The sequence below is a fragment of the Ursus americanus genome, chromosome 11, assembly GCF_024610735.1.
Source record: "Ursus americanus isolate L20-20 chromosome 11, mUrsAme1.1.p, whole genome shotgun sequence".
In the NCBI taxonomy this organism is placed as follows: Eukaryota; Metazoa; Chordata; class Mammalia; order Carnivora; family Ursidae; genus Ursus; species Ursus americanus.
Window position 1 is genome coordinate 56,777,588 of NC_142137.1, and position 13,409 is coordinate 56,790,996.

Sequence of the window (13,409 nt, forward strand, 5' to 3'; positions counted from 1 at the left end):
AACATCTTAAAAATAAACATATGGCTCCAGGTCCACTATAAACAACTGTTATTTATTACCAAGTTCCCTGTTATCTATATTATAGAGATAAATAGAGGAACAAAGGACACTATTATTAAGTCCAAAACTGATAAAGCTGAGATTTTATCCCATTATAAATACATCCCATGTATACAGGTATGCATTTCTATGTTATATATATATTACTCCTCAGGTATAAACATATGTCTGTTATATATTGTGTGTATTATTTAGATATTATATATTTTCATACATATTATATATTATTTCAACTTATTATCCTCAGGTAAAAATATATATATTTGTGTTTATATATATTTATATTTTATATATGCATATAAAGTACAAAAAGGCATAACTAAATTCAACATCCATTTATGATAATAACTCTCAACAAATGGGAATAATATACACACATATACACACACATATATACACACAAAGACATATATAATATATATATACACACACATATACACATACACAAATATATATATATATGCACCTGAGAAGGATAATAACAGGTTGAATTATCTGAGAATCCAGTAGAATAGAGATTTAGATGTAAAACTAAGTTGCTTTAAGGAAAATTTTTAAATTTAACCTTTTTTGCGTGACAGTGAATGAACTGTGAGTACATGATTCATACTCACCTCACATACAGCTATGATACTACATATGAAGCTGAAGAAATACTTTCTTTAAAAACTGAAACCTACATGGGGAGTAAAGGCTGAGAGGTGTGCCCCACACAGGTCCTCCTCATCCTTCAGTTCGGGGTGGAGTAGCAGTAGTGGCCAGGCTGCATGTCTGTTTCTTTGCTCCTCAGGGAGACATGGTCAGCCCACATGCACATACCTGTGCCAACACTGCTAGGGGCACAGAAGCTAGTAATGGCAGAGGAAATGCATGCTCACCAAATTTAATAATCAACCTCCTCTTTCTAATAATAAATGTGGACAACTAAGAATTTCCATGTATACTTAAAACTAACAACAAAAAAGAGAAAGGTCAAAATGAGTAGAGAACAACTGATTCTGGAGGAAACAAGACAATTGTGGTAAAAGAGGAGGACTTCAAAAACATACTCATTAGTATTATAAGAAAGACTCAAGAATATATCCATTTACAAACCAGAATAAGCTAATATGCAAAAAGGGTATTACAAAATAAGTAAGAGTCCATGAAAAATAAGGATACAATTATCAAAATTAAAGGAAAAAATTAGTTGAGTTGGAAGGAAAAAAAATGAAGGTTTCCAAAATGTAAAGCAATAAAACCTAGAGGTGAAAATATTTTTTAAAAGTGAAGAATAAGATATAAATCGATGAGGTCCACCATCCATCTAAGGAGGGTCTTTAAAAACAGAACAAAGACAGAACAAAGGAGGAGAAATAATCAAATAGTAGAAGAAAATCCCTAGAGCCTAAAACATGACTCTTCAGTGATTGTAGTTCAGCAAAAATGAAAAATAACTCAAAAACACAACCTCACTAAAGGTTAGTACACCTCAACAGGTGCTTCTTTTCAGTTCTTTTCTCTGGATCCTCTTCTTTGATCTCTAAATTGTATGGACCCAAGGGCTTATTATTTTCACTTCTTTTCTTTGCTCTGCTACATTTCACTCATTCACTAAATGATTTCATCTAAACTCATCATTTTGAGGGGTGCCTGGGTGGCTCAGTCGGTTGAGCATCTGACTCTTAATTCTAGCTCAGGTCATGATCTCAGGGTCATGATATCAAGGACCTCGCCGCCCCCCGCCCCCCCGCCCAACCCCGTACCGGGGTCAGGCTCCACACTCAGCAGGGAGTCTGCTTGAGGATTCTCTCTCTCTCCCTCTGCACCTCCGCCTGCTTATTCTCTCGCCCTTTCTAAAAAAATAAATAAATCTTTAAAAATAAATAAATAATAAGCTCATTACTTTGAATGTCATCTATATATTGATAACCCCAATTTTATCTGTCTATTCGCAACCTCTCCACAAAACTCCAGATATCAGATTGATTTCCTTTCTGCAATCTAACCTACATTTCAAATATATTATGTCTACAATAGAATTATCATCTTGATCCCTACTCCAAACTGCTCATCTTCTCTTCCCCATCTCAATACACAGCAACACCATTAATCCAGTTCTCAGGCTATAAAATCACATGCCACGCTTAACTCCTCTTTTCCTCATGTTCTGCCTCCAATCCATCAGCAAGGCCAACGTCTAACATGGATTTACAAGAACGGTGTGTCCAAGAAGAACATGAATTCCCTAACACTATGATGAAGTCCCATCCCCTCTTCTACCATTCACTACCCTGTTTGTACTAATGACATCTGTCATTCAAAGCAATGCAGTTTTTAAGAACATGAGAATGCTTCGTCTATGGCACAAACAGTGCACATTCTACAGTAAATAATATTTATATGATATTTTAAACGCTGAATATTGGTTTCCATTTTCAAATCATCAAACTATAAAAGACTTAATTTACTAAATTAAATTTAAATTCTATAAACCTTGAAAATGCGAAAGCAATGCAAAACAGGAATTAACAGGTGGAAATAGATGTGGAGGAGGATACAAGGACAATAAATCTCTGACTTACCCAGTAGGAAATCAAGAATCACTGTCAAAAATGTATAGGTCAAGAAATAGAATTTTTATGAAGTAACAAAAGAATTTTTTTTAATGAGCTGATAGGAAGTGGGAGTGGGGAAAGAAGACAGGTGTAAGAGAACTTAATATCTCTCATGCCACAGATGGGAAACAATAGCTATTTTTAAACAGATACATTAACAAATAAAGTATATGAATATTATTTAAGACTTGGAATTAAACTCCAGAAAAACTAACCATAAAAGCATTGGAAATAATCACTTCTGATAAGTGGTAATGAAGGAGAGTGTATTGAACCTTACTTTTCAGCTAGCATCCTCTTCAGTGTTTGACTTTTTATTATGGCACATATGGCTGGCATAAGAATTAAATAAACAAATAAAAAAATAAATATATTACTAAATAACAGAGCAAATGATCACGTATAATCCAGTTTTATGTCTACATGTTCACACATTTATCTGAATAGAAGTTTATAAAGAGAGACCAGTTTTTGTTTCAGTGTTGGTCAATTAGTATAAAAGATAAATGCTGATCTAGGAACCACTATCAAAGTACAAAGACTGGCTAAGTACAATCTGGTCAAAACATGTTGATGCTAAAGTATGTAATTAATAAAAAAAATTCTATACAAAGAATCTTGCACATCTAGAACCAGAAAAGCTCACACAGTGATTCACTGTAATTTATCTCCTCAAAGTATTTCAGGCCTATATGCCCCTCCAAAGGGAGACACCGCTGTTTTGAACACAGTAAACACTTCCATTGTCCTAATACTACCTCCCGTCCTATTTCTATGCTTATAAACATGGCACTATTTTTACCTTGAATAATGCATGGCTTGGTGGCCTGCAATATTAAAATAGAAGTCTGTGGTGTGCTTCATCTCATTGGTGTGCCCAGTGGCCTCAATCCAGTGTCCTATTGGGAGACAATAAACACCATCCACCAAGTTGTTTTCATTATAAGTACAGCAACGGTCATGGTGAGGTCCATTGCCTGGAACAAGAAGAAATGACAAACGGAGCAATTAAATCAATGTTTTGCTTAAACAGCCCTAGAGTAGCTGATGCAAAATTAATAGGAAGAAGAAAATAAATATAAAGCTGCTTAATCCACACATTTCAGTATGAACAAAAATAGACTAGAAGGAAAAAACAGAAAAAAAATTGTAGTTACATACGAATTGCATGGAGTTCTGTGGTCCCTTTGAATACATGCATATTTCCAAAAGCATATTAACTCTCAGAGTTTAATGGTACCTCTTAGCGCCCTAACTGCCCATTGTGAGTCATTTTGTAGCCTTTGTATCTTTCTGGTATGCAAATTCATAACTAAAATCAGTAATAAAAAAGAATCAGTAATAAAGTGTTTTAGTATCAGCTCAAACAACAAATGAATTTTTAAATAAATACATTAATAAATAATAAATCAAGTGATCATATCCAACCTTGTCTGCATGTAAATCAGTGGTTAGTACTATTTTCAGATCGGAAATTATCACAGAGATTAGCTACGTTGCCCAAGGTCACAAAACCAGCAAGTGCCAAGCTAATAGCAAACTGTTACCCCCCAGATCCCCATCTTTCAGGCACCTGATACCTTCATGCTGTTTTCTGCCTAGTTTACAAGCACAAGCACACACCATTCTCCCTCCACGGAGTGAACCAAGAGAGACAGAGATGGAAGAACACTTCTCTGAAAACACTAATTGCCTACATCACATTCTGCCCAGTATCTACTATACTAGTAAACAGATCCTTTATTTCTATGAAATTATAATTCATACATTATTTCTATTCACCCTTTTTTTTAAATGATTTTATTTATTCATTTGACAGAGATAGAGACAGCCAGCGAGAGAGGGAATCCAAGCAGGGGGAGTGGGAGAGGAAGAAGCAGGCTCATAGCGGAGGAGCCTGATGTGGGGCTCGATCCCATAACGCTGGGATCACGCCCTGAGCCGAAGGCAGACGCTTTACGACTGCGCCACCCAGGCGCCCCTCTATTTACCCTTCTTATGTGACCACCCCATTTCAAATCATTCCTTTCCTTAAACTACCTAATTTCCATATACTGTCTTTAATATAAAAAAAAAATAAGCAAAATAAAAAAAGGAATGTCACATTTGTTACAAATATTAAAAAATCTGACTTATTTGTTCCTTGCTCCATCTTATAAAATATTTTACCTAAAGTTGTTTAGCATAAAATCTCAAAAACAAAAAATCCTTAAGTCATTGGGCAATTCTTTAGGACATAACTCTCTTCCATCAGGTAGGAGGTACGAGATGGCTCCCTTAATAATTCATCACTCATCTTCCTAGATCAGACTTCTCTTTTCTCTTGATGGCTACAAGGCACTACACCAACTGGTCCTTTACCCTTGATATTTAATGGATGAAAACCAAACTATACTAGCAACCCCACTTCTAGAAACATATCAAATAGAAATGTAACAAGAATAAAAAAGATACATAGAGATACATGAGTGAACAATACTATTTTAATAGCACACACTCTAAACTATATAAGTTCATCTATTCATTCTTCCACAAATACTTTTTAAATGTCAACTACCTGATCTACACTGTGCTAAGTCACATTAAGGATTTTGGTATTTACATAGGAACAACAAAAAAAAATGAAATATTTTAAGTAGGCAGGTAACATAACCAAATTTTTATTTTGAAAGTATCTCTCTGGTTACAGAGTAAAAATTTAACTCAAATGCAATGAGATTAAAGCAAAAAGTCTATTTAAGAAAATATTGCTCTAGCCCAGGCAGGAGATGATGAAAGCCTGGAGGTATACATGGAAACGAGTGGGCAGATTCAGGAAGGAAAAACCAAGGACATGGTGATTAACTGGATATGGGAGGTAAAGGAAAAGGGAGGCAACAATGACTCTAGGCTTCCGGCAAATATAACTCAATATATGGTGGTACCATTCACTAAGATGTGAAATCTGTAAGAGGTTGGAAGGGAAGATCACCAGTCTGGTTTTTGGACTTGAAGTGCCATTTAGATACAAAAGAAGATGTTAAGTACAAAGTTGGCATTATCAGTTTGACACTCAGACCAGAGATCTGAAGTAGAAAAATAAATTTATGAGTCATCTAAGTATAAATGGAAATTGAGGCAAGGATATAGATGAGTCACAAAGAAAAACAATAGTGATGTAGAAGAAAAGGTTTCTAGAACCAAGTCTGAAAGCATCCCAACATTTAATAGCTGGATAAAGAAGGATGAGCTTACAAAGAATGCATAGAAAGAGAAGCTGGAGAGAAAGACTTGGAGTGAATAAGTGAGGTGGGGGAACATGATTGAAAGTGTAAAAAGACATTAAAAACTGGGTGAATGCATGTCTGATTGTTAAAAGTTACATTTGGAGAATGGAATTGGGATGAGGAGGACCATTTTACTCTAAACTATTCTGAATTTGTTGGATTTGTCACAAAGCACAAGTATTATTTTTTGGTTTAATAAAAGAATAATATCTGCAGCTCCCAATGCTCAGTACAATAGACTTACAACAATTTATTTATTTACTTTTTATTTTAAGTAGGCTCCATGCCCAATGTGGGGCTTGAACTCTCGACCTTGAGATCAAGAGTCAGGTGCTCTATTGACTGAGCCAGTCAGGTGGCCCTAGACTTATGACAATTTAAAGATTTTATTTATTTATTTATTTATTTATTTATTTATTTATTTATTTAAGAGAGAGGCAGCAAGTGCAAGCAAAGAGAGGAGCAGAGGGAGAGGGACAGAGAGAATCCTAGGCAGACTCCATGCTGAGCACAGAGCCCAACGGCCAGGGAGGAGGGGGGGGGGTTGATCTCACAACCCTGGGATCATGACCTAAGCTGAAATCAAGAGTTGGATGCTTAACTGACTGAGCCACCCAGGTGCCCCTAGACTTATGGACAACTTAAATGTTACAACTTAAATAAATACAATTACTGAGGAGCTCAAATATACATAAATTACAATGTTCAAGAAAAATTATTTACATAACATCAACTTCCTAGGAATTCTTCATTCCTGGAATTAGTTTTTTAAATTACTCACTTTTACACATACATGTTTTAGGAGAAGTAACAAAACATGTCTATTTCGTTCAGCCAGGGAGGTATCAGTGGAGGCCTAACGGAGAGCTGGAACTCCCACCCCACTCAGCAGTAATAAAGTCAATCCCTTCAGTTGTCAATGGGTAGGGAACCTGGGTAACGAGGCAGAACCCCCACCATCTGACTAGAGCAGTGCTAGAGGAATCAAAAGATTTGAATAAGATCCAGGGTCACATTATATAATATTAAAAATATCAGGTTTCAATACAGTCATTCCTCATATCAAAAAATCACAAAGATCTCAAACTGAATAAAAGTTAAAAATGCTTGAAAGATGCCAACAACAAGATGACATAAATGCTAGAATTATCTGAAAAAGATTTTAAGCATCAACAACCAAATGTGTTCTAAAACACATTCAAAACAAATGAAAAATTAGAAAGTCTCAGCAAAAAAAAATAGACGATATAAGGAAGAACAAAATGAAAATTTTAGAACTAAAAAATATAACAGTTGAAATAATAATCTCAGTGGATAGGTTCAAGAGCACAATGGAGGAGACAGAAGAAAGAATCCGCAAGCTGCAAGACAGAACAATAGAAATTACTCAATCTAAGCAACAGAGAAAAAATAGACAAAAAGAACAGAAATTTAAAGACCCATGGGACTATAACAAAAGATCTAACATTCGTGTAATTAGAGTCCTGAAAAGACAGGAGAGTGTGAAGTGAAAAATGCTTGAGAAAATAATGCCTAAAACCTATCTAACCTACAGATTCAAGAAGCTGAGCAAACTCCAAACAGGAAAAACACAAAGAAATCCATGCCACTATATACCATAATTAAATTTCTGAAAACTAAAAATGAAGGAAAAATTGTGAAGGTAGCCAGAGAAAACTAACAATTGAGGAGAACAACAATTCTAACGTCAGTAGGCTTCTCAAAAGAATGGATAACAGAAGATCTCTAAGCAGACAGGAAATCACTGAACATTAGGAAGGATGAACAGGGTAAGCAAATATATTAGTAAAAACAACAGACTTTCCTTCTCCTCTTGAGTTTCTAACAAAAATTATAATGCTACCTGATGTGGTTCTACACGTATTGGGAGAAAATATTTAAGACAATTATATGGAAAAGGGCAAAAGGATAAAAAGGAAGGTAAGATTACTCCACTTTATTCAAATGGGTAAAATAATGACACCAGTCAACTATGGTAAGTTATGTATGTATAATGTAGATAAATCAAAATGAAATTCTAAAAAATGTTCAAATATGAACCATACATTCCAATATAAAGGTAGGAAAAAACAGAGGAAAAAAAACAGAAAACTAAAAAATAAAATGATAAACTTAAATCCTAACGTAACCAATAAATACATTAAATGCAAATAGTCTAAATACACCAATTAAAATATAGAGAGTGGCAGAGTGAGCTTTTTTTAAAAAAATGAACCAATTGTATGATGTCTAGAAGAAACTCACTTCAATTTATAGGCAGGAAGAAAGTAAAAGTGTAGAAAAAGATATACCATGCAAACAATAATCAAGAGAAAGCACAGGTGGGTATGTTAATATCATAGAATGTAGAACCTTCAGAGCAAAGAAAATCACTAGAGATAGAGAGGGAAATTATATGATGTTAAAAGTATCAGTCCATCAACAAGCTATAACAAGCTAAATGTGTACATACTAAAAAATAGAGCTGCAGAATATGTGAAACAAAAACTAAGACACTTGAACACAGAATAGACAAATGGAATTATACTTGGAAATTTCAACACCTCTCTCTCAACAATTGATAGAACAACCAGACAAAAAATCAACAAGGAATAAAATAACTCAACATCACCATCAACCAATGGAATCTAATTGACATTTATAAAACACACCACCCAACAACAGCAGAATACACATTTTCAAGTGTCCACAGAGCATATGCCAAGCTAAATCATATCCCGGACCATAAGACAATATCAAAACGTTAGAATTAAATCACATAAAGTGTTTTCTCTGACCTCAATAGAATCAAACTGGAAATCAATAACAGATAATAGGAAAACATTCAAATACTTGGAACTAAGGTACATACTTCTAAATAATCCATGAGTCAAAAAGGAAGTCTCAAAGTTATTAAAAATACATTGTAATGAATGAAAATCAAATAATATAAATCAAAATAAGTGGGACACAGCTAAAGTAGAGCTGTGAGGGAAATTTATAGTACTAAAACGCATAGAGTACAAAAATAGGAAAATTTTCAAATCAATAATCTAAGCTCTACTTCAAGAAATTAGAGGGGAGTTGGTTAAGATGGCGGAGGAGTAGGGGACCCCTTTTTCAGCCAGTCCCGAGTCGAGCTGGATAGGTACCAGACCATCCTGAACATCCACGGAATCAGCCTGAGATGCAGGAAGATACATCTGGAACTCTACAAATGAACATCTCCAGTGCTGAGTATTGAGGTACGAAGCAGGGAGCCGTGAAACCGCGCACAGATATCGGAAGATAAACAGAAGGGGGAGGGAGCTGCCGCCTTTGGGCACCGGGAAGCAGTAGCCACCTGCACGGGGGAGCAGGCGAACTCACGGACCAGCACACACAAGAGAGCAGACTGAGACCGTGAGCCGGGGAGCACCCGTCACCAGACTGAAACGGAGCTCCGGTGTGCTCACTGGAACCAGACTGAGACCGGGAGCTCCGGTGTGCTCACTGGAACCAGACTGAGACCAGGAGCTCTGGGAGCGCGCAGGGGCAGCTGGCGGCTGGCGGTGTCAGAAACACAAAGGACAGAGACATGCCAGCCCTGGAAGGGAGGGCTGGGACGCCGGCTGTGGGGTGCACATCCCGGGACGCTGCAGGGTTGAGCAGCACCATCAGAAACAGAGTTAAAGTGGCCAGAACATCAGTGGAGAACAGTCCGCGATCCCTCTGTTCTGAGACAGAGGCTGAGATTCGGCCACTGCTGCTCTGACTCTCAGAAGAGGCACAGCAAACTGCCAGGGAAAGCCGCCAGAGAACAAAAGCCTGGAAATACCGGCTCACAGTGTGCCCACCCCCATACCCCCTCGCAGGGGACACGGAGACTCTACCCAAACAGGGTTGCCTGAGTATCTGCACAGCAGGCCCCTCCCCCAGAAGGCAGGCTGAAAAATCAAGAAGCCCACATCCCTAAGGTCCCTTTAAAACAAGGGCACATGGCCTGGGTCCTGGTCAATAATTTGGGCTCTGGACAACCCCGCAACCTCTCCTCATCAGAATGACGAGAAGGAGAAATCCCCCCCAAAAAAGAAAAGACAATGACTCTGTGGCCTCTGCCACAGAACTAATGGATATGGATATAACCAAATTATAGAAATGGAGTTCAGAGTAACAATGGTCAAGATGATGTGTAGACTTGAAAAAAGTATTAACGAAAATGTTAATGAGAATACAGAATCTCTAAGGGCAGAAATGAGAGCGAATCTGGCAGAAATTAAAAATTCTATGAGCCAAATGCAGTCAAAACTAGAGGCTCTGACGGCCAGGGTGAATGAGGCAGAAGAACGAATCGGCGAATTAGAGGATGGGATAGTAGAAGAGAAAGCTAAAATAGAATCTGGGCTCAAAAAAATACAAGCTCAAGAATGTAGGTTACGGGAGATTACTGACTCAATGAAACGTTCCAATGTCAGAATCATCGGCATCCCCGAGAGGGTGGAGAAAAACAGAGGTCTAGAAGAGATATTTGAACAAATTGTAGCTGAAAACTTCCCTAATCTAGCAAAGGAAACAAGCATTCGTGTCCAAGAGGCAGAGAGGATCCCTCCCAAGCTCAACCACAACAAACCTACACCACATCACGTCAGAGTGCAACTCGCAAATATTAGATCCAAGGATACAGTATTGAAAGCGGCCAGAGCAAAGAAATCTCTCACGTACCAAGGCAAAGGTAAAAGAATTATGTCAGACCTGTCTACACAGACCTGGAATGAGAGAAAGGGCTGGGGGGGGGCATTTTTAAAGCTCTTTCAGAGAAAAACATGCAGCCAAGGATCCTTTATCCAGCAAGGCTGTCACTCAGAATTGATGGAGAGATAAAGACCTTCCAGACTCACCAGTCATTGACCAATTTCGTAACCACGAAACCAGCCCGACAGGAGATATAAAGGGGGTTCTATAAAAGTAAAAAGGCCCCAAGAGTGATACAGAAAAGAAAGTCACAATCTATAGAAAGAAAGACTTTACAGGCAACATGGCATCATTAAAATCATATCTCTCAATAATCAGTCTCAATGTAAATGGCCTAAATGCTCCCATAAAGCGCCACAGGGGTGCAGATTGGATAAAAAGACATGACCCATCCATTTGCTGTCTACAAAGACTCATTTTGAACCTAAAGATACATTCAGACTGAAAGTAAAGGGATGGAATACCATCTTTCACGCCAATGGACCCCAAAAGAAAGCTGGGGTAGCAATTCTCATATCAGACAGATTGGATTTTAAACTACAGACTATAGTTAGAGACACAGAAGGGCACTATATTATTCTTAAAGAATGTATCCAACAAGTGGATATGACAATTATAAACATATATGCCCCCAACAGGGGAGCAGCAAGATACACAAGCCAACTCTTATCCAGAATAAAGAGACATATAGATAAAAATACGTTAATAGTAGGGAACCTCAACACTCCACTATCAGCAATAGACGGAGCACCGGAGCAGAAAACCAGCAAAGAAACAAGAGCTTTGAATGCCATACTTGACGAGTTGGACTTCATAGATATATATAGAACACTACACCCCAGAACCAAAGAATACTCATTCTATTCTAATGCCCATGGAACATTCTCAAGAATAGACCATGTTCTGGGTCACAAAACAGGTCTCAACCGATACCAAAAGACTGAAATTATTCCCTGCATATTCTCAGACCACAACGCTTTGAAATTGGAATTCAACCACAAGGAAAAATTTGGAAGAAACTCAAACACTTGGAAACTAAGAACCATCCTGCTCAAGAATGATTCGATAAACCAGGAAATCAAAAATCAATTTAAACAATTTATGGAGACCAATAAATATGAAAACACAATGGTCCAAAACCTATGGGATACTGCAAAGGCAGTCCTAAGGGGAAAATACATAGCCATCCAAGCCTCACTCGAAAGATTAGAAAAATCTAAAATGCAGTTTTTATATTCTCACCTCAAGAAGCTGGAACAGCAACAGAGGGACAGGCCTAATCCATGCATGAGGAAGCAGTTGATCAAGATTAGAGCAGAAACCAATGAATTAGAAACCAGGAGCATAGTAGAGCAGATCAACAGAACTAGAAGCTGGTTCTTGGAGAAAGTAAATAAAATTGACAAACCGCTGGCAAGACTTATCCAAAAGAATAGAGAAAGGACCCAAATTAATAAAATTATGAATGAAAAGGGAGAGGTCACAACCAATACCAATGAAATTGGAAGGATTATTAGAAGCTTTTATCAACAGTTTTATGCAAATAAATTAAGCAATCTGGGAGAGATGGAGGCCTTCCTGGAAACCTATAAACTATCAAGACTGAAACAGGAAGAAATTGATTTTTTAAACAGGCCAATTAATTATGAAGAGATTGAAACAGTGATAAAAAAAAAAAACCTTCCAAAAAACAAAACACCAGGACCAGACGGTTTTCCCGTGGAATTCTACCAAACATTCAAAGAAGAAATAATATCTACTCTCCTAAAGCTATTTCAAAAAATAGAAACTGAAGGAAAGCTACCAAACTCATTCTATGAGGCCAACATTACCTTGATCCCCAAACCAGGCAAAGACCCCATCAAAAAGGAGAATTACAGACCGATTTCCCTAATGAATATGGACATCAAAATTTTCAACAAGATCCTGGCTAATAGAATCCAACAGTACATTAAAAGGATTATCCATCATGACCAAGTGGGATTCATCCCTGGGATGCAAGGGTGGTTCAACATTTGCAAATCTATCAGTGTCATAGATTTTATCCAGAAGAAAAAAGCCAAAAATCATATGATTCTCTCAATAGATGCAGAAAAAGCATTTGCCAAAATACAGCATCCTTTCCTGATTAAAACTCTTCAGAGTGTAGGGATAGTGGGTACGTTAAAACCACCTATGAAAAGCCTACAGCAAATATCATTCTCAATGGGGAGAAGCTGGAAGCCTTTTCCTTAAGATCAGGAACACGACAAGGATGTCCACTCTCCCCACTATTATTCAACATAGTACTAGAAGTCCTTGCAACAGCAATGAGGCAACAAAAAGGGATAAAAGGTATCCAAATCGGCAAAGAAGAAGTCAAACTGTCTCTCTTCGCAGATGACATGATACTCTATATGGAAAACCCAAAAGAATCCACTCCCAAACTATTAGAAGTTATAGACCAATTCAGTAATGTGGCGGGATACAAAATCAATGCTCAGAAATCAGTTGCATTTCTATACATGAACAATGAGACTGAAGAAAGAGAAATTAGGGAATCCATCCCATTTACAATAGCACCAAAAATCATACGTTACTTTGGAATTAACTTAACCAGAGACGTAAAGGACCTATATTCTAGAAACTACAAATCACTCTTGAAAGACATTGAAGAAGACAAAAAAGATGGAAAAATATTCCATGCTCATGGATCAGAAGAATTAACATAGTTAAAATGTCCATGCTACCCAGAGAAATCTACACTTTCAATGCT

The 13,409-nt window shown here is 37.2% G+C and overlaps 1 protein-coding gene across 3 annotated transcripts in view; it reads right to left on the bottom strand.

Moving 5' to 3' along the window:
• EPM2A (EPM2A glucan phosphatase, laforin) overlaps nucleotides 1-13,409 on the bottom strand; it is a 99,482-nt gene that overhangs the window by 53,819 nt on the left and 32,254 nt on the right. For all 3 annotated transcript variants that reach the window (XM_045805290.2, XM_045805285.2, XM_045805286.2), the window contains one exon: nucleotides 3,460-3,634. In XM_045805290.2, coding sequence (XP_045661246.1) covers nucleotides 3,460-3,634 — 175 coding nt within the window. The remainder of the gene's footprint in view (nucleotides 1-3,459; nucleotides 3,635-13,409) is intronic.